Raw genomic sequence first — 22,107 nt, 5'->3', positions numbered from 1 at the left:
GCAGGCGACTCGACGGCACATAACAACAAACAACAACTTTGGAGTTTTCTGTGTACACTATCACATCGTCTGCATGTAACACAGTTTAGCCATCTCTTTGCTGATCTGGGTGCCTTTATTTCCTTCTCTTTTCGGATTGTCCTAGCAAGCACTTCCAAGACAATGTTGAAAAGAAGTGGTGACAGTGGACATCCTTGTCTGGTCCCTATTTGCAAGGAAAATAAACAAAACAAAACATTTGTAAGACTAATTAAGTACATAGTAAATACAATGTAACTAAAATTGCTAGACATACAAAATTAACTAAAAATAGAAGGAAGAAAGATTTAGAGGCATGCCAAGGCAAAGGGAGATGTTCTGTCTCTAAAAGAGCATTCTAGAATTTTAGATACTGGCTACAATGTCTAATTAGAAGCAGGAGTGGCATCCCCTTCCTAAACAATATGCCTCTGGAAACTCTATGGACTTTAATAAACGATAATAGTTATAGAAAGGCTTCAGGCCTTTTGTTCATAGAGTCGCTATGAGTCGTGCTTGACTCCGTGGCAATCAACAACAACAACATTTAATTTTATTAGAAAGATTTTAGATATTTATGGTATATATTTTGGAAGGTGCTAAAAAGAAGGAAGTAGAAAATAATGTCAATGAATAATAATTGTTCATTAATAATTCAATTAACTATCAGAATAATTAATACATTCATCGTCTCAGTTAATTAACTCATGAATAATCAATATTTATGTTTCAATTTAATTCTGTGTATGTTAAAATTCTATAAATATCCATTTTATGTAGTTGAGATCAGATTTTTACACATGTAGCCAAACTATGGGTTTTTATTTTCCATTAACTTACAGATTATACTGAGTTTTCATTCAATTGTAGGCTCTTTTAATTACATTAATTACAATTAATTTATCTCATTAGCTTATAACAATGTCTAGTCAACCCCTTGAAGAGATCCATATTTGTTCCATTCCTAAGAAAGGTGAACCAGCAGAATGTGGAAATAATCAAACAATGTAATTAATATCATCCGCAAGCCAAATACTGCTGAGGCTCATAGGCAGGGAACTCCATACATTCAAGCTGAATTTAGATGAGGCTACTGCAACAGGGATATTGCTAGTGTCACATGGATCAGATGGAAAGCAAAGAATGCCAGAAGAATGTAAATTTGTGATTTGTTGACGGAGCAAAGGTATTTGTTATGTGTGGATCATAAATCATGGCTAATGCTGAAAAGAATGGGAATCTGAGAGCATTCAGTTGTGCTTATGTGAAACCTATAAACAGACCAAAAAGCTCTTGTGCAAGCAGAGCAATACGACATGGAATACTACATGGTTTAAAATTAAGTGTGTATCAGGGTATATCCTTTCACCGTATCTATTCAGTATGTATTGTTGTTGTTGTTATGTGCCATCGAGTTGCCTGCCACTCATAGTGACTCTGTGTACAACAGCCCTAAATCCTGTTCTATCCCTTGTCAATCTTATTGTCTCTGACACGCCTATCCCCATTACCACAGTCACTAAACTAATCTATCTCATTGAGGGTCTTCCTCTCCTGTGCTGTCCCTCCACTCTCCCTAGCATGATGTCCCTCTCCAAGGATTGATCTCACCTTGCAACATGTCCACAGTATTATCAGACAAAGTGTCAGAATCCTTGCCTTCAACAAGCAGCCTCTTCAGGACAAACTTGTTTGTTCTCCTAGAAGTCCACGTACTCAGTACTCAGTGCTCTTCTCCAGCACCACAGCTCAAAGGCATCAACTCTCCTTTTGCCATCCCTAGTCATTGTCCAACTCTCTAATGCATAGCAAGTAATTGCAAAGACCATGGCCTTTATCAGGTGCACCTTAGGCTCCAGACTGAATTGTTGCTCTTCAGTACTTTGGAGAGGTCTCTGACAGCAGACTTTCCCAGTGAAATTAGTCTTTTAATTTCCTGGCTGCTGGTACTAAGAGTGTTGATTGTAGAGCCAAACAAACTGAAGCTATTAACAATCTCAATCTCTTTACCATCTATCATGGTGCTGCCAATCAGTCCAGTGGTGAGAATTTTTCTTTTCTTGATGTTGAGCTTCGGTCTATGTGCTGAGCAAATTATTCTAGAGCTCCATGAAAAAGGACGTGACATCAGGATTGAAGGAAGACTCAACAACGTGCATTATACAGCAACCTTGCTTGCTGAAAGTGAGGAGGACAACCTGAAGCACTTGCTTCAGAAGATCAAAGGCTACGACCTTCGATATAGAGCCCATCTCAATGCCAAGAAAACAGAAATTCTTACCACTGAACTGAACTGAAGCAGCAACATGATGGAGAAAAGATTGAAATTGTCGGTGACTTCATCTTACTTAGGTCCACAATCAGTTCCCTTGGTACCACCAGTCAAGAGATCAGGAAACAAATTGCACTGAGAAAGTTTATAGTTGGAGTACTCTCCAGATTACCAAGGAGCAATGATGTCAGTTTGAGGACTAAGGTGTACCTGATGTCAGGACATGGTATTTTTAGTAACTTGCTATACTGCTGAGATCTAGATAATAAATAAAGAAAACAGAAGTATTGATGCCTCTACGTTGTAGTGTTGGTGAAAAGCACTGTGACAGGCAGAATGCTCCTTGGAGGCAAAGATGATAAAGCTTCATCTTATATACTTTAGGCATATTGCTAGAATAGGCAATGTATTGGCAAGGTACATCATCCTTGGAAAGGTAGAGGTTGTGGTGAAAGATAGGAAGAATCTCAACCTAGTGAATTGATACAGTGACTATAGTAATAAGCTCAAGTATGTCAGAGATTGTGAGGATGGCACTGGATAGGGTAGGCTTCAGATGCGTTGTCACTTTGAGTTGTGCTCAACGCAAAGGCACCTAACAACAACACAATCAAATAATTTTTATAGGATAACATCAATGAGTGGAACTTTCTAAAGATTAAGTCCCTGTGTGCATCAAAAACTTTTCCCAACAGGGTGAGAAAACTGACTTGGGGGTAAACTCTCCCCCCAAAAAAGCCCATTTGGCAATGCCAACTCAGAAAAATGTCTCATAATGAGAATCTACAGAGTACTTCCACAAGAAAAAGACTCATAACCCAATTACAAAATGGGCAAAAGATACGAAGATCTTTCACAAAGGAAAGCATTCAGAGGACCAACAGACACATGAATAAAGGTTCAAGGTCATTAGTGATAAGAGAGATACAAAACAAAACCACAATGAGATACCATTTCACCCCAATAACAGTGGTAAAGATTAACAGGACAGGAAGCAATAAATATTGAGAGGATGTGGTAAGATTGGAACTTTCATTCACTGTTGATGGTGCAACCACTCTGGAAGGCAGTTTGGCATTACCTCAAAAAGTTGAACATAGAGATTTCATATGATCCACCTATTCTACTTCTAGTATACTCGAAAGAAAATAGAAGTGAGACATAGAGATTTGTATACCAATGTTCATAACAGTATTATTCATAATAGCAAGAACATGGAGAAAGCCAAAGTGTTTGTCAGCAAACGACCAGATTAAGAACTTGTGGTGCATTCACATAATGGAATACAACGATTTTGAAAAATTTAACATGGGAGAGGCTAGAGAGCTTTATACTGAGTGAAACAAATACTAAATAAGGCCATTATTGTAAAAACTGAAGGATAAGTAGATGTGTATGGCTATCCAAAAGGGAACAGGATGGGACAGAGGAGCTGAGGTTGGAAAGGGGAAGAAATCATTGTGTTGCAGAGTTTGATGGGTGGAGGGAGGTGGGGGGCGGGAAGCCAACCCAAAGCAAAGTACATGAATGAACATGTAAACAAATTATTGAATCCAAATCAATAAAAAAATTAAAAAAACAAAACAATATTTTTATATATTGTGTTTCCTTCAGCAAATTTATTAATTTTTTTCCTCCCCTCTTCCTCCCTTCTTAACACTGTTAACCTTCTAAGATGGATTTTGTTCACATATGAATTTTCCTTTAGTTTTGTATATGAGTCGATTTATGCCTTTTTTTTGTCCTTTAGTAGTTGACTTTTATCACTCAGCATAATATCTTCTAGAGTCACCCACTTTTTGCTGAACTTTACAAATTCTTGATAATTTTCCCAAACTTTGTTTGGTTAATCATGTTGATGTTCTTTCCGTTTGTCAACATTGTAGGTAATAGAAACCTGCCATTGTTTTTGAATGAATTTGGATACCAGAAGAGCAAGGATGCAGAGAAATCTTTACACTCTGTTCAGCATCAAAGAAGACAAGTGATGGCCATCCCACTCATTATTCAGTGTGGTTAGTGATGAATTCCGTTGTAATTAACAAATATTTATGGTATTCTTAAATATGTAAATGCACAAGTCAAGTCCTTCTGTTGAGTGCTGCTGATAAGATCTGTATGTCAGTTTTCACAGAGTAAAAATCTAGGCTTCCAGAGCTCCCTAGGAGATGAAATGGAATAGTGCGAAGGATAAATAAAATATAGTTCTTGTTTTAATCCACCCCGCCCCCCATTACTGACTCATATCTGATGTGGACCCTCCATCAGATTTTAAGAGGCTTTAAATTGCATGAGAAAAAATAGCTCATCTTTCTCCTGCAGCCCAGCTAGTAGATTCCAACCATCAGAGAAGCATGTTCTTGAGGTAAGCTGTGCACCACTACCAAAACACCCTTGCTCTTAAAGAGAGGGCAAAACACAGTAAATTCTGTTAAAGAGGTATAGAGTTCTTTCAGAGTTTTAAGAAAAGTTTTACTCTAGTAGAAGCTATATAAGCCCTTGAGACCTGAATGCTAGCCCTCTTTTGGGGATGTCCCTTTTCCAGCTTCACTGCAATTGATAGTCTACAAACCTCACCTGTCTTTGCAACAGAGGCCTGCCTCACCCATAGACACATGAGTCATTCCCCTGATGGATCTGAGTCTCTGGGAGACCTTCTAGTGAACTGTTGAGCCCACAGGACATAGAGGAGGAGGGTCACTGAATAAAAGAGGTAGTGTTGATATTGGAAATCATGGAGTTATACAGCAAATCAAACATTTGGGACAGTGTGGACTCCATATGTCTTGTAAGTTTGTTACTAATCTTATTGGACAGAATTTTGAATGCACCCATCTTTCTCCTGTGGATCAACTTGGAGATTTGAACCATGAACCTTAGGAGAGGCTGTTCCTTGGAAAGAGAAATCATGCTTGGAAATGTAGAGCATTAATGAAGGCCAGGAAGACCATCAGCTAGATGAACTGACATGCTGACTTCAGCAAATAGCTCAAGTATATCAGAGTTTTAAGGATGACTCAGGGTAGGACAGGAATTAAATTCATAGGCCATAGGGCTACTATGAGGCTATAACAAAATAAGGGAATCCTAAGCACTATTATTAATCTGCTTTCATGGCTGTTGATACAAGAAACAGAGAAGTTTAACTATTTCTACAAGATGATAGATCTAAAAAAAATTTAAAAAAAAAGATGATAGATCTCAAGTGGTGGAAATGAGATACAAAGTCAAAGTTGAAAGAATCCAAGTTGAGGTTCTTAACAACTGTGTTAAAATGACTGTCCCTTGGATGGGAGTATACCTGGAGGTAACTCTGGGTTGAAGAATATGTGAATAGCCTGGAGCGAGTAGTATGGTTTTCTCCTAAAGGAAAATGTATGAAGGGAGAAATGAACAAGGAAGTCAGACACTGCAGGCTGGAGAAGAACAGAAAAGAATACATAACAAGGGAAGTTATAGTTCAGAGAACTTGATTTCCTTTTTATGTTGGTTATGTAGGGAACTCTGGTGGTTTAGTGGTAAGGAATTGTGGTGCCAACTGAAAGACATGGTTCAAATCCACTATCTGCTTCACAAGAGAAAGATAAGCAGTCTCCTCTGTGTGATTTACAGCCTCTGAATACCCACTGGATGATCGGCTATGACTTGATTCTCACTCATGACTCATAACAATTACATGTGGTTGGAGACAAAAAGTGATGATCTCAGCAGAAAAATAATAGATTTTGGAAGGGGAAATATGAAAGATTGATGTCACTGGAGGTATTAATGTAGCAGGAGAGGTTTAAAGGGATCTGTTAGTTAAAATGTTTTTGCCTGAAAGTAGCAGAAACCATCTGAAGGAACTATAATAATTATCATTATGACTGTTTTTATTACAGGGAGCTCTGGTGGCCCTTCCGTAATAAGTGGTAAGGAATAGCACTGTCTGGTAACCTAATGATAAAGAATTGCACTTTCAAACTAAAGACATATGATTTGAATCCATCCGGTGTTCCGTGGGGAAAAAACAGACAATCTCCTCCTATGTGATTTACAGCCTCTGAAAACCCGTTAGAGGGTCAGCTATGAGCCAATTCAAACTCCAGAGTACACAACAGTAATAGTAACATTTTTTTATTGTTTATTTGCAGGACCTCATAAACTCTTAAAATAGTTTTATCTTTAAGCATATCTCTTTACTCAAGGCTTCACTTACCGGGATAGAGTGAAACCTTTGTACTCAATAAATATAAACAGACTTCTTAGTATGATATATTCATTCCTTATTATGGTCTCTTTTTGTGTAATTCTGTTTTGATTGTTAGATATTTGCCTCAAGTGGAGAGTCTTACCTTCCTCTACCAATTATCAAGAAAAAGAGTTTCCTGACATCTGGATTTGTGCTAATAATCCTAACCCCATGGAAAACAGGTAGATTTGACAGTGTTCTATAATCTCTTGTTAAAAAATGCAAAATATTAGCTGTACATAGATTTTAACTGATGAACTTCCATCTTTTAAGATTTTACTAAGCCCTTGTGAAAAGATACTTCATTAGTATATCACCCCCTGCCCCAAACATAATAAAAGAGACCTGGAAGTAATTATTTGTAGACACTGGCATATAAAACCTTTTCACTTCTATTGGTAGAAGACAATGACCTGGTGTTTAATCATTGTGACTTCCAGAGCATTTCACACAGAATACCTCATCACACACACAGCAGTGTTACACAGAGGGTGTCTCCAGGGACATTCATGAGTTAGGCTATGTGTTTTTCCATTTAAGTTATATTGATTTTATTGCTTTATGCTTTGGGGCTGGGGGAAGAAGTTCAGCCTGAAACAGGAAGAAAGACCAATTAAGTATTTATGGATGTCAACATTGTCACTATCCTCTTTGGACTAACATTTTTCCCCAAAGGGAAAAGTGTTTAATGCACCATTAAAAACACCCCAAAAAACAAAACAACCCCCCCAAACAAAACAAAACAAAACAAAACCCCAAAACAACAACAACAACAAACCCCTCCTAAGTCAGACAGAGTTTTCCCAAAGAGTTTGTGTCAAGTGTTTCTTCCAGGATAGGTGGATCAGTATCTCTAATGCAGACATCAGAGGAATCATCTTTTTGTTATTTTTTCCCCCCAACCCAAAAACAGAGTAGCTAAAATACACATGTTAAGAAATTACTGTGAAAACTCCTATTTAGAATCTTGAAATTCTTTTTAGTAAATGGTAGTGGGGTAGTAGGTAAGGACTTGTGCTGCCAACACAAAAGCAGATAGATGATTCAAATCTGCCTGTTGCACCATGGGAGAAAGATAGCTCATCTACCATGCAATTTACAACTTCTGGCAACCTGGTGGAGGTTAATTTATCTATGAGCAGGTTCAAACTTCAATGGCAATGAGGGAGAAGAAATTATCTTTTTTATTATTATTATTAATTTCAATGAACATCTACAAAGATTTTGGAATTCCATTCATTCATTCTTTGCGCTTTTCTCCCCCCCCACCCCCCCCCCAGAGAAGAAATTATCTTTAAAGAATGATTTTTTTTATGGCCTAAGAGTGTTTTCAACTTCACCGATAACATTTATTTCCAGCAGAAACCCTTTTTCTACCGCTTTATTTACTTTACAAGTAAAATGTGCATTGGAATAAGATAGATAAATGTAGAACTTTCCTGGTTGATTTGGACACTGGAAACCGTCCTACTTACTTCCCATTTCTTTTCCCCTATCCACTGCCTTCCAGTTAATTACAATTTCTGGTGACTCTCCATCAGATTTCCTAGGCCATGAGTCTTTACAGGAGGAGGTCGCTTGTCTTTCTCTAGTGGAGAGGCTGGTGGATTTGAACCAACCATTGGGTTTGTGATTAACATTCCAACATATTAGAAAAAAAACACCCCCAGGGATCCTTCTGTTTCCTCTCAAAAAGCTCACTACTGTCAAATACACAAAGGAGCTAATGAATTTGAGTGGCTGACTTTTTTGCTTAGTAGCTTTGCACATCAAACACTATACAACTAGGCCTCCTTTCTGCTCCTTATTGTTGTTATGTGCTGTCAAGTCACGGGTGGCTCATAGAGACCGTATGTGCAACAGTTCTGAACCCTGTTCAATCTTGAATTAATTTCATAGTCTCTGACACACCTAACCCCCTTACCTCAGTCACTGAAGCAATCCATCTCATCCAAGCCCTTGCTCTTTTGCACTGTCCCTTTAACCTTTGAAACATGGTGTCCTTACTCACTGTAAAATACCTAAAGCTCCAAGGAGCATAAAAAACAACCAAAAAACTTCTCAAGTCTGCCATCAGAGGAAAACTCATCAATAACCTGCGTTATACAGACGTTGCAACCTTTTTTGCTCAAAATGAGGAGGACTCGAAGAACTTGTTGCAGAAATTTGTTTGTTGTAAGGTGTGTCAGATTGAGGTCATGGTCTTTGATTACTTGCAATGCATCTGAGATCTGGACAGTGAATAAGGATGACAAAAGAAGAATTGATGTCTTCGAGTTAGGGCATAGAAGAGTATTGTCTATCTCATAGACTGACAAAAGAACAGATAAGTTTTAGAGACTTGAAGGCAACTAACAACAACAATCTGAATCTTGATGGCTTTTATATATTTTATTGTATTTGAATCTTCATATTAAAGAAGAGAATTTAAAGCCCAGCCAAGGGTTAAGAATTCACTTACGGAAGACTTGGAACATCGTCTGAGTCTTAAACTTATTCTGGTATGATTTGAAATTATATGAGCCAGATTGCCTAAATTTGACTTCTGATTCCACTAGCTATGAGATCTTGAGGAAATGATAAGATCTCTCTGAGCTAGGGTATAATAATACTTTGATGCATATTATCTAGATCCAGCTGGTCTTGTAAATTCTAACTACTGAGTTTCCCCCGATCACTGGGGCTGCTAGCAACAAAGAATGAGAATCAGGACACTCTTCAAAGACCTGCCTATATACCTATGATTTCGTAGACATTGGCAGACTCACAGAACTGGGTGGCATTCCATGACAATTTCCCTTCTCTTAAAATTATCATTGTCTCTGAACTGGTCTGTTCTTACTCTCTTTTCATTGAACATGATGTCATCACAGAGCACTATAAAATTAGCTTCGAAGCGGCATTACTCTATTTCCTTTAGACATCAAAACAGGGTCACTTGTCATGAGAGACAAGATAATTTTAGTCTTGCTGACAGGAAACTGATGAATTTTTAAAGCCTAAAATGTAAAAATCTTCTTATATTTAGAATTTTTTTAAATTCTTAGTTCTTTAAATATACAAACATATTATTGAGCATCTGTATTTCCACTGAAATGATTATGAGGAGAAATAAGCTTAAAATGATAGCAAGATATTTGAGTGAAATATAAAGAAACACTCTTGATTACAAGGGCAGTTGATCAGGTGTTAGTATCTCTTTTACTGGAAATCATTGACAGTATTGTAGATGACACCTAGCAGAAGAGAAAATGATCTGGTGACCCCGGATGAGTTTTCTGATTCAATGTGGTAGGATGGGAAATGCATATCTTCTGAATATTCCTTGAAATAAATTCTTTTTAGATAGACTGATACATATGCCCTATTGGATTTGGATAAAATAAAATGGAATTAGTGGGTTACAGGGAGAGGAGGTCCAATTCTTTATTTAAACAACATTCAGTGATGAAAAGGACAGAAGAATGAGGCGTTATATGTAAGTAGAACGGTTTACTATCAGCAGGTTTAATGCTAGGAAATAACATTTGAATGAACGCTGTAAAGGGAGCCAAACTTTGAGGAAGGACAATAGCGTTCTCACACATTGCAAGTTTTAAGAACTTTCTCAAAGGGCAAAATAGAAAAGCTGAGACAGATTTCAGAACTTGTTCAAGGTTCTTTTCTAGAGTTAAAACTTAAGTGTTTTGTTGCAAAATAGAGAGTCATTTTGCTTTATGAAATAATTTCTCTGAAGATCTTTTATATTTCAGTGGAGTCTAGTTCTATCCAAATACAAAGGTTTGGTCACCTTTTTTAAAAAGTACTTACTTTTTTAATCCTTTCTTCTTTAAAGAGATGGTAATAGTATGTAGTGTGAAAGACTGAGACAGAGTAAAATGTAAGCCATTGTTTTTCAGGCCACTTAAGCATCTTTTTTTTTTTAATTGTAGTTTTTTCAATAGTTTTTAGAGCATTTTTTCCACTCAATAATTTATAAACTTTCATGAAAAACCTAACACTGGTTACAATCTCCTGAAAGTATCAGTACTCTTCCCATTTCCTCCTGAGGTTACTCATTTACATGTGTCCTTCATACTTACCTTCTGAGCTTTGTTTTATGCAAATGAAGGTCTTTTGTTCACAAATAACTGATTGTATTAATGAGTACATCTCCCCCCTAGTGCTCACATTGTAGGGTGGTCTGTTTTTTGACTGAAAGTTGATCCTCAGTGGTAAGTTCATTTCCATGTTTGAAGGATGTCTAAGAGCCACAGTCTTAGTGGTTCTGCCATCTCAATTGGATCTGTAGGTCTGGTTGTTTTTATTATTTTGAGCTTTTCCCCTGTTCCTCTTTCCAAGAACACCTATTTTGGTCCTGATCAGAGTAGTTGATAGTTGCAGACAGGTGCCATCTAGCTTTGGCCTCAACATAATGGAGGTTGTGGTTCCATGGTTCATTTGTCCTTTAGATTCATTGCTTCCTTGAATCTTGTAATGATCTTCGTTCTTCTTTGTAAAGCTTCTTTTTGTTTTTCTTTTAAACACAAAAGAATATCAGGTCTTTTATTTCTCATATCGCCTGAGAAATGTGGCCAAAAAATTTAAGAAAAATACTTTAAAAATCCGTTTCTTATCAGTCAATATCTCATATTTTGTTAATTTGTAGTTCTTGTAATGCTGGATGCTGTGGCACTAACATTGCAAATATCTGTCACATCACTCATGGTGGGCAGGTTTAACCAGAGCTTCCAAACTAAAATGTTCTGGGGAAAAGGATCTGGTGATCTGCTTGTAAAAAAATTGGCCAGTGAAATCTGATGTAGTGCCCAGCAGATGACTGCCTCATGTTAAGAAGGCATTTAAAATTAGGCAATAGCTTTCTCCTCAAAAACTTGAGTCTGCATGAATGATATGAATTAAGTAAAGCTTTTTTTGAACTTCATTTGCTGATGAGTCTTCATTTGCAGATGTGATATGACTCAAACTGAGAAAAAAAAATAGCATCTATTAATAGATGGATGTGGCAAGAACAAAAACTATCTCTTCTTGACATGTTCAGAGTGTATGAGGTGAAGTTTCCCAATTGATTTTGAAAAAATGCTTTGCAAACTTTCATTCAAACTATAAAAAATTAAAAAATAAACATAAAAATATTCTTAAATTCATGAAGAGAAATCCTAAAGGTGAATGAACTGAAGCAAACTGATATTTGTCATTTTACATCAGATAATTGTATGCCAGAATTGGAAAGTTGGAGAGGAATAGTGTTCATTCATCATGAAAAAGAACATTTGAAAAACTATCTTTATGTACAGTGCTGTGAGTAACAGGATAATATCCATATACCTGTAAGGAAGACTAGTTACTATGGCTATTTTTTTCCAATTTATGCACTAACCACTAGTGCTAAAGAAGTAGAAACTGAAGGTTTCACCAAACTTGTAGAGTCTTCAATTATCAACAATGAAATAAAGACTCAGAGAAAATTACTGGTAATTAGAATATGAAAGTTGGAAGCAAACAAGATCACCAATTGGAATATATGGTCATGATGATAGAAAAAGCACTGGAGATTACGTTAAAGTTTTACAATACCATCAACCTATTAATTGTGTGTTAGATGCTATTAATAAATAATAAATTATTAATAAAATTAATAAATTATTGTTGTTGATTGCTGTCGAGTTGAGCACGACTCCTAGCAACCCTATGAACAAAAGACCTGAAGCCTTGCTGTAAATATCATCATTTACCACAATTCATAGAGTTTCCAGAGACATGTTGTTTAGGAAGTGGATGCCACTCCTGCTTCCAAAATAAATTATTAAGTAAATATTTGATAGGATTTAACAGTACATTCATAGAGAACTTCCAGAAGTTCAAGCAGGAGTTAGAAGAAGCTATGACACCAGAAATATCATTGCTGATGTAAGATGGATCCTGCCTGAAAGTAAAGAATACCAGAATGATGTCTATTTATACCTTATTGACTATGCAAAGGCATTTGACTGTGTCAATCATAATAATTTATGGCTAAAATTGCAAAGAATGGGAATCCCAGAGCACTTCAATGAACTCATGAGAAACCTATATCTGGACCAGGAGGCTGTTGTGAAAACAGAGTAAGGGAACACTGTATAGTTTAAAATTAAGAAGGGAGTGTGTCAGGGTTGTATTCTGTCTATATACCTTTTCAGTCTCTATGTTAAGCAAATTATTTGAGAAGCTAGACTCTGGGAAGAGCAATGTGGCATCAGGATTGGAGGAAGACTTATCAATAACCTGAGTTACACAGATGACACGACCTTACTTGATAAAAATGAGGAGGACTTGAAGCACTTGTTGCAGAGGATGAATAATACAGTCCTAAATATGGATTGCATCTCAGTGTCAAGAAAATAAAGATTTTTACTACTGGACTGATGGGCAGCATCATGATAGATGGAGAAAAGATTGAAACTGTCAACAATATCATCTTCCTTTGACTTACAGTTAACATTCTTGGTACCAGCAGTCAGGAAATAAGGAGATGCATTGCACTGGGAAAGTCTGCAGTTAGGAACCTCTCCAAATTATTGAGGAGTAATGATGCCAGTTTGAGCACTAACGTGTATCTGATTCAGGCCATGGGCTTTCTGAATTCCAGTTCAGAACTGGCTCATAGCTGACTGTTTAGCAGGTTTCTCTCACTGCCCCCCCCGCCCCAGGCTGTATACTACGTGGGAGAAGTTTGTGGATTCAAACCACCTACCTTTAGATTGGCAGCACAGTTCCATACCCACTAGGCCATCAGAGTTCCCCCGATCAGTTGTTATGCATCTGAGATCTGGACAGTGAATAAGGATGACAGAAAAAGAATTGATGCATTTGAGGTGTGATGTTGGAGACTACTACTGAACATCCCATAGACTGCCAAAAGAGCAAACAAATATGTCTTGTAGAAGGTGCAGTCAGAGGGCTCTTTGAAAGGCAATGATGATGAGGTTTTGCCTCACATACTTTGGGCATGTTGCTAGGAGGGGCTATTCCTTGGAGAGAGACATGATGCTGGGAAGGGTAGAGGGTTGGCAAAGGAGAGGAAGACCCTTGACAAGGGGGATTCACACAGTGACTGCTGCAATGGACTCTAATGTGTCAGGAAGTGTGAAGATGGCACAGGATAGGACAGGGTTCAGATCTGTTATTTAAAAGGCCATTATAGGTCATACTTGACTCTACAGCATCTAACAACAGCAAAAAAACCAGAACTGCCCATCATGATGTCTTTTTCCAAGGGCTGGCCCCTCCTGACAATATGGCCAAAGTATATAAGATAAAGTTTCACTATCCTTGCCTCTAAAGGGTACTCTGGTTACACTTCTTTCAAGACAGCAGTGTTTATTATTTTGGTAATACATTAGAATTGGATGTCTGGTGGTTTATTGGATTAAGAGTTACTGTCCTAATCCAAAGGAAGGAAGTTAGAATCTACTATCTGCTCCATGGGAGTCTTCTCTCATGTAATTTAAAGCCCATGAAAATCTTCTGGAGGGTCACCTAGGAGTCAGTTCTGACTCAACAGCAGTAAGTTCAATTTATTAGAATTTTTTTTTTACCTTTTTGCTCCCAACCGTCACCCCCTTATATCCCCATAAATAATTTTCCACAATAAATAAAATTTTAAAAGTAAAGAGGAAAAAATTACATTATGCTATGTTGTTGTTGTTGTTATGTGCTGTCGAGTCGTTTTCGACTCATAGCGACCCTATGCACAACAGCCCTAAACCCTGCTTTATCCTGCGCCAACCGCACTGCCTCTGACACACCCATCCCGATTACCCCAGTCACCGAATCAATCCATCTCATAGAGGGTCTTCCCCTCCTGCGCTGTCCCTCCACCCTCCCAAGCATGATGTCCTTCTCCAAGGACCCGTCCCTCCTGGCAACATGTCCAAAATATGTCAGACGAAGCCCCAGAATCCTTGCCTCCAAGGAATAGCTTGGTTTAATCCTCTCCAAGATGAATCTGTTTGTTTTCCTGGCAGTCCATGGTACATTCAGTACTCTTCTCCAGCACCACAGCTCAAAAACATTATGCTATAGTAAGAAAAAAAATATTTTTTCTCCAACAATATAAACAGTGATAGTACCTGTGTACCTGATCAGATTGAACACATAAGAGTAAAATCCATTCTTTTCTTTTTTAATTTTTTTCTTGTTTTTTTATTTATTATTAATTTCAATGAAAATTTACAGAGACTTTGGATTTCCATTCATTTACAAAAGGACAAATACTGCATGGTGCCACTGTTGTAAAACAGGACTGATCTCGGCATTGGGGGGGAGACTGAGAAAGATGGGTTCAATAATGTACACTGCATTGAAACAGATGAGGGGGAAAACTGTTTAAAAGGGATATGCTATTAGGTATTTTCGTCATGACAGGAGTCCAGAGCGAAGGCTGTGTAGTGGAGTGGACCCGGGGGGGAGGGATTGTAAAATAATGAAAGAATTTTTCTTTTACTTTTCCAAGAGGTTAGTGTATTAAGGGGGAGGGTGGGAAGGGGAGGAAAGTGCAACAATGAATGAATGGAAATCCAAAGTCTCTCTAAATTTTCAGTGAAATTAATGACAAATTTTTTTTAAAAAGAGGTATGGAGACAGGATGTATCCCTGATTCACTCTTTTCCTTATTTGAAACATGCAGTATTTCTCTGCTCTGTTCTGATTGCTGCGTCCTGGTCTAAGTATATATAGGTTTTGCATAAGCACAATACATTCAAAAAAACAAGGTGACCCAACAGAGTGTAGTAATTATTGAGTAATATCACTAATATCATAAACTAGCAAAATCTTGCTAACGATCATCCAGAAATTACTGGAACAGTACATTGAATTACCAGAAATATAGGAGGAGCAATCTCCTTCTGTACCAGTCAGATCCGATTTGATGGTACACACACAAAAAAATTATAATTTTTTTTAAAAGAACTATGAGAAATACATGCTGGGTTTAGGGCACTAGAGACATTATTGCCAATGTCAGATGGATATTGGCAGAAAGCAAAGAGTACCAGAAGAATGTCTACCTGTGTTTCATTGACCATACAAAGGCATTTTTCTCCTTTAGGAATAAAAATATAATATTGCCTCAAGATTCTTTTCTCGAATAAATAGAAGCCTATTTAGGTGTTATTCTATAGATGTCTTCAAGTGAACCCTGTAGGTGGCTGTGTATATAGTAGTTATTTCCTAGATTTGCTTATCTAGACTATGTCTTTGAAACGAACAATAATAACAATACCATATGTGTGTGGCATGAAATATTTTTCTCAGTGGTAACTGAATTTGATTGTAGTTATTCACTCTTCTTTGTTGGTAAATAGAAGGAAAAATATATTCTGAAGTCCTAAAGCACAGAGAAATTGTGGGTTTTATCCATTTCAGTTTTCTGTGTTTCAGGCAAGAGAGGCCCTTTTTTATTTTCTCTCCCCTCCCTCCCTCCCTCCCTCCCTCCGTCCCTCCGTCCCACCCTCCCCTCCTTCCTTCCTCTCCCCACCCCCGTACCCATTTATTATCTATAAACCTGGTCCCTTCCAGTTCTTTCTGCTAGTTGAATGGAAATTCCCCTTGTTGTTATGTACGAAGTCAAAACCAACTCATAGCTGACTTTCCAGTGGGTTTTCAAAGACAGTAAATTCACATGAAAGGAGATTTCCCATCTTTCTCCCTCAGAGCCACTGGTAACTTTGAATCACCTGTTTTGAGTTGGCAGTTTGCCTCCTTCCCCTTAAGGCACTAGAATTTCCTGGAACTTTCCCCCTACCTATTAATAATACAAACATTTTTATCCTAGAAAGAATCCTACCATAGTACAAAGTGTTAATATGTATAGCTACTATATGAAAGTTTGGAGGTTTGAGTCCAACCAGATGTGTCTTTGAAAGACTTGGTCAGCTTCTTGGGGAAAAAAAACAGTCATTGAAAACTTTTTGGAGGGGTTCCCTCATTACGAAGATGGGGGCGAAAAAGGAAATGGTAACATTTATTGAATGCTAAAACAACAGCAACAAAGGAAATAAGAAAATCCATATGCAAAATTCATTCAGCCCAGAAAAACCAAAGGAATCATACCCACCCTACTGCTGTGAAATTGATCTAAGCTCACAGTAGCCTTATAGGACAGACTAGGGTTTCCAATGTTTTAAATTTTTACAATAGTGACAGAGAGCGTATTCTTTTTCTCACAGAGTGATAGCTTTGAACGATCAACGATTTGGTTAACAAGCCAGTGCTTAACTCACAATGCAACTGTTGGTTTTTGTCGTTAGGTGCCATCAGGTCTAGTATGACTTATAATGACCCTATGAACAACCAATCTCAACACTGTCTTATCCTGTGCCGTTCTCACAATCTTTGACACACTCATGTCCATTGCTGCTGTCACTGTACCATCCCACCTGGTCAAGGGTCTTTCTTTCACCACCCTCCACCTTCTCAAATATGATGTCCCTCTCCAAGGAATGACCTATCCTTAGAACATTCACAAAGTACGTGAGATGGAGCTTCATCATCTTTGCCTCCAAAGAGTACTCTGGCTGTACCTTCTCAAAGATGTGTATTTCTTTGTACTTTTGGCATTATGGCATCCCATACATGGGATCTTCAGCATTATTCTCCACCTCCACAGTTGAAAGGTATCGATTCTTCTGTCATCCTTATTCACTATTTAGATCTTAACAATATAGCAAATAATTGAAAAACTGTGGCTTGAATCAGGCACACCTTCGTTCTCAAATTGGCATTATCACTCCTCAATAATTTGGAGAGTTCCTTTACTATAGATTTTCCCAGTGCAGTACTTCTTCTGATCTCTTGACTCTTGGTACCAACTGTACTAATTGGATCCAAGTAAGATGAAGTTGTTGACAGTTTGAATGCTTTCTATGCCCATCATGATGTTGCCTATTGGTCCAGTGGCAAGGAGTTTTGTTTTCTTGATATTGAGGTGCAGACCATATTGAAGGCTGTGGTGTTTAAGCTTCTGCAGCAAGTGCTTCAAGTCCTCCTCACTTTCAGCAAGCAAGAATGTGAAATCTCCATAATGAAGTTTATTAATGTCTTCCTCCAATCCTGTTGACACATTTTTCTTCAGGATGCCACTAAGATTTCTTAATGAAACTGTTAGCACTACACTCACACACACACACACACACACATATACATATGAACACACGCTCTCTTTCCCTCTCTCAGCAAAATCAGAGCAATAAATTTATACCTATGTTTCCATTTAAAAAAAAGGTAGCCAGACAGACTGTGGAAATTATTGAACAATATCTTTACTACCACATGCAAGCAATATCCTGCTGAAGATTATCTAAGAACGCTAGTACAGCACTTCAGCAGAGAACTGCCAGATCTGTAGGCTGGGTTTAGAAGAAACTATGGTAGGGATATTATAGCCAATGTTAGATGGATCTTGGCTGAAAGCAGAGAGTACCAGAAGAGTGTCTATCTGTGTTTCTTTGACTATGCAAAGGCATTTGACTATGTGGATCAAAACAAAACTGTGGCTAACTCTGAGAAGAATGGGAATCCCAGAACACTTGATTGTGCTTATGAGAAGCCTATAGTTGGACCTTTGAGCTTTGGTGCTGGAGAAGAGTATTGAGTACACCATGGACTGCTAGGAGAACAAATAAGTTTGTCCTGGAGAGGGTGAAGCCAGGCTCCTCCCAGGAGACAAGGGTTATGAAGCTTCATTTGACATACTTTGGACATGTAGCAAGGAGGAACAAGTCCTTGGAGAGGGACATCATTCCTGGGAGGGTGGAGGGACAGCACAGGAGAGGAAGACCCTCGATGAGATTGATTGATTCTGTCACTGGGGTAATGGGGATAGGTGTGTCGGAGACAATAAGATTGACCAGGGATAGAGCAGGGTTTAGGTCTGTTGTACATAGGGTTGCTATGAGTTGCAAGTGACTCGATTATGGATTGAAACTCAACATCAATAAAGCAAAGATTCCCATCACTGGGCCATTTAGGAGACAGTAAAGAGATTGAGATTGTTAGCAGTTTCAGCTTGCTTGGCTCCACAATCAACACTCTTGGTACCAGAAGCCAGGAAATCAAGAAGTATTGCACTGGGAAAATCCGCTGTCAGGGACCTCTTCAGAGTACTGAAGAGCAATGATGTTAGTCTGAAGACTAAGGTGTGCCTGATCCAGGCCATGGTCTTCATTAGTACTTGCTATGCATCAGAGAACTAGACAATGACTAAGGATGATAGAAGAAGAATTAATGCCTTTGAGTTGCAATATTGAAGAAGAGTATTGAATATGCCATGGACTGCTAGGATAACAAACAAGTTGATCCTGGAGAGAGTGAAACCAGGCTGCTCCTTGGAGGCAACGATTTTGAAGCTTCGTTTGTTATACTTTGGACATGCTTCAGTCCTTGGAGAGCGACTTTATGCTTGGAAGCGAGAAAGACCCTGGATGAGATGGATTGACTCAGTGAATGAGATAATGGGGTGGTGTGTAAGAGAAAATGAAGTTGACTTAAGATAGTCAGGTTTCAGGGCTGATGTACATAGAGTCTCTATGAGTTACAAATGATACCACATAACAAAACCACCATTAATAACAGAAGAGATAAGAAAATATCCTTAAAATATGCTGTCTACAAGAGATACATCATGGAAATAAAGACAAAAATAAACTAAAAATCAAAGCTTGGAAAAACATATACTAAGACATTTTTAATAAAGTGTGGGAGTGTCAGTATTAATTTCTGATAAACTAGACTTTAAGGCAAAAACCTATACAAAGAGACAAGAAGAACCTGTGTAATGATTAAAATGCCAATCCATCAAGAGAACATAATCATATTTATTATAAATATTGTTGTTGTGTATTTTTTAATTGAAACAACCCATAGTTGACCCTCTAGTGGGTTTTCTAGTGAGCAGTTAATCTCATAGGAGTAGATTCCATTTCCTTCTCTCACAGAGCAGCTGGTGGATTCGAACCGTGTGCCTTTGCTATTGTAGTACAGCTTCTTGCCACTAGGGCATATGCAACAGTGAAACAGACCCAAAACTTTAAGAAGACTGGAAAAAGAAATAAAGAACTCTGGACTTTAATCTACTACTTTTAATGAAGGACAGAGTAACTAGAAAGAAATTCAACAAAGATACAAAAAATATTAAAATACTATGATTAATCAACCTGACCTCATAGAACACTCAACAGTAGCACAGTATGCATTTGTTTCCAGTGTACAGAGAACACTATCCAGAAATGAGCGTATGTTAAACCACATCTCCAGCCTACAGTGTACAGAGAACAGTATCCAGAAATGAGCGTATGTTAAACCACATTTCCAGCCTCAATACATTTTAAAGCATTGAAAGACTGCAAAGAATCTTGTCAAATCACAATACTAAAAAATGAGAGAGCCACATTAGGAAAGTCAAGGAGGAAACCCTCAGCTACATGGAAAAGGAATAATAAATATCCTGATTTAAAACTCTGGTATTTCTGTGGTTATGGAATTTGGCTGCTAAAAAATTGGCAATTTGAATACATCGACCATTCCAGAAGAGAAAGATCTGGTGGTTTGCTTTTGAATGCTTACAGCCTTGGAAGCCCAATTATTTGTTGTGAAGTCCTTATTAGTCAGAATTTGCATGATCATAGTAGGATGTTTTCCTTGTTAGTTTTTTAACTACTACGTAATAGAAGAAAGAAAAAATATTAAGAAGAAAATGATAAAATAATAAACCGAAAATCACTGGGACACAGTAAAAACAGTATGTGCCATTTTCAGGACTAAAAACAAACACCATAGAAGAAGAGCTAAAATTGATACTTCAACCTATCTAACACTTGGAAAAAGAGCAACAACAACAAAAGAAACTTACAGCCACAAAACCAAAGAAACACATTGCTGTTTAGTCGATTCTGAGTCATGGCAACTCTCCCATAGGTTTCTGAGGCTGTAAATCTCAATGGGAATAGACTGCCTCATCTTTGTCCTGCAGAGAGGTTAGTGGCTTTGAACCAAGAGGACTCATTACAGTTCCCCAGAGAAAGGAAATGATAGAGTGAAAATAAAGAGTAGTAATAAATGAAACAGAAAAACAATAGGAAGAATCAATAAGGCTAGAAATTAGCTCTTCAGAGGATTAATAAAATTTACTAACCACTGGAAAATTTAACAAATAATAAGGAGGAAAAGATCCAAACAGCATAAATAAGAAATTAAATAGGCAATATCACAGCAGAATCAACTGAAATAAAAATGAATAGTATAAAAATTGTACTCCAGTGCTCACGTCAGAAGGACTTACTAAAATTGGAACGATACGGAGGAGAGTAGCATGGCCTCTGCACAAGGATGACATGCAAATTCGAGAAGTGTCCATATTAAAAAACAACAACAAAACAAAAACAAAACAACTGTACTCCAACAAATTAAAAAATGTAGAGAAAAGGAGAAAACTTCTAGAAACATGTTACTTACCCAAAGTATCATAATCTAAGTAGAAAATTTGATTCATCACAAAAGAAAAAAAAGTTTTATAAAATTCTCAAAAGAAAAGGTTCTGAATGTGAATCTAGTGATTTCTAGCAAACATTCAGAGAAAAACTGATGCCAGCCTTACTCAGATTATTCTCTTTTTGTGTGTGTGCATGTGTGTGTGCGTGTGTGTGTGAAATACTCCTAAATTCATCCTATAAAACATCCATAACCCTGATATAAAAAAACCAAAGACACCAGTGGAAAAGAAATTCATAGACCTGGAGAAGGTGAAACCAAGCTGTTCTCTGGAGGCAAGGATTTTGAAACTCCATCTCACATACTTTGGACATATTATAAGGAGGGACCAGTCCTTGGAGTAGGATCTCATGCTTGGAAGCATGGACCAACAATGCAGGAGAGGAAGACCTTGGGTGAGATGGATTGACTCATTTACTGGGGTAATAGGACTAGGTGTGTCAGAAACAGTGAGATCAGGGTTCAGAGCTACTGTTCATAGGGTTGCTATGAGTCGAGATGACTTGACAACACTTAACACACACACACACACACACACACACACACACACACACACACACACTCCTTATGAACATAGCACCAAAAATTTTCAACAAAATCCTAGCCCATAGAATCCATCAGCATACTAAAAAGAAAGCAAAAAACCAAAAACTAAAAAAAAACCCCAAACTCGCAATACCACCCCAGAAAAAAACACAACAAAAACCAACCAATAAACAAACCCATCATGACCAAATGAATTTCATACTAGATATGCAAAGGTGGTTAAATATTACAATAAAAATCAATGTAATTCATCACATAAATAAAAAGAAAAGAAGGACATGATTATACCAGTTGATACAGAATGGGTATTTGAGACAATTCATCACCCATACTTGATAAAATGTATAGCAAAAGAGAAGTAGAAATGAAATTCCTCAGCACAGTTAAAGGTTATACACAAATCCAACAGCTACTATCATTCAGATATATGCACCAACAACCAGAGCCAAAGAAGAAGAAATAGATGATTTCTACCAACTTTTACAGTCGGAGATAGATCGAACATGCAATC

The 22,107-nt window shown here is 37.6% G+C and overlaps 1 protein-coding gene across 1 annotated transcript in view; it reads left to right on the top strand.

Annotated features, from left to right (window-relative positions):
* The window catches only part of MORC1 (MORC family CW-type zinc finger 1), a 255,866-nt gene that overhangs the window by 106,278 nt on the left and 127,481 nt on the right, over window positions 1-22,107 (top strand). The window contains exons 13-14 of the mRNA XM_006895351.1: window positions 4,177-4,305; window positions 6,598-6,703. Coding sequence (XP_006895413.1) covers window positions 4,177-4,305; window positions 6,598-6,703 — 235 coding nt within the window. The remainder of the gene's footprint in view (window positions 1-4,176; window positions 4,306-6,597; window positions 6,704-22,107) is intronic.

This window comes from Elephantulus edwardii, unplaced genomic scaffold (genome assembly GCF_000299155.1).
Source record: "Elephantulus edwardii isolate Elephantulus edwardi_28Jun2011 unplaced genomic scaffold, EleEdw1.0 scaffold00165, whole genome shotgun sequence".
NCBI classification, from domain to species: Eukaryota; Metazoa; Chordata; class Mammalia; order Macroscelidea; family Macroscelididae; genus Elephantulus; species Elephantulus edwardii.
This window is presented reverse-complemented; position numbering and strand designations above follow the sequence as displayed.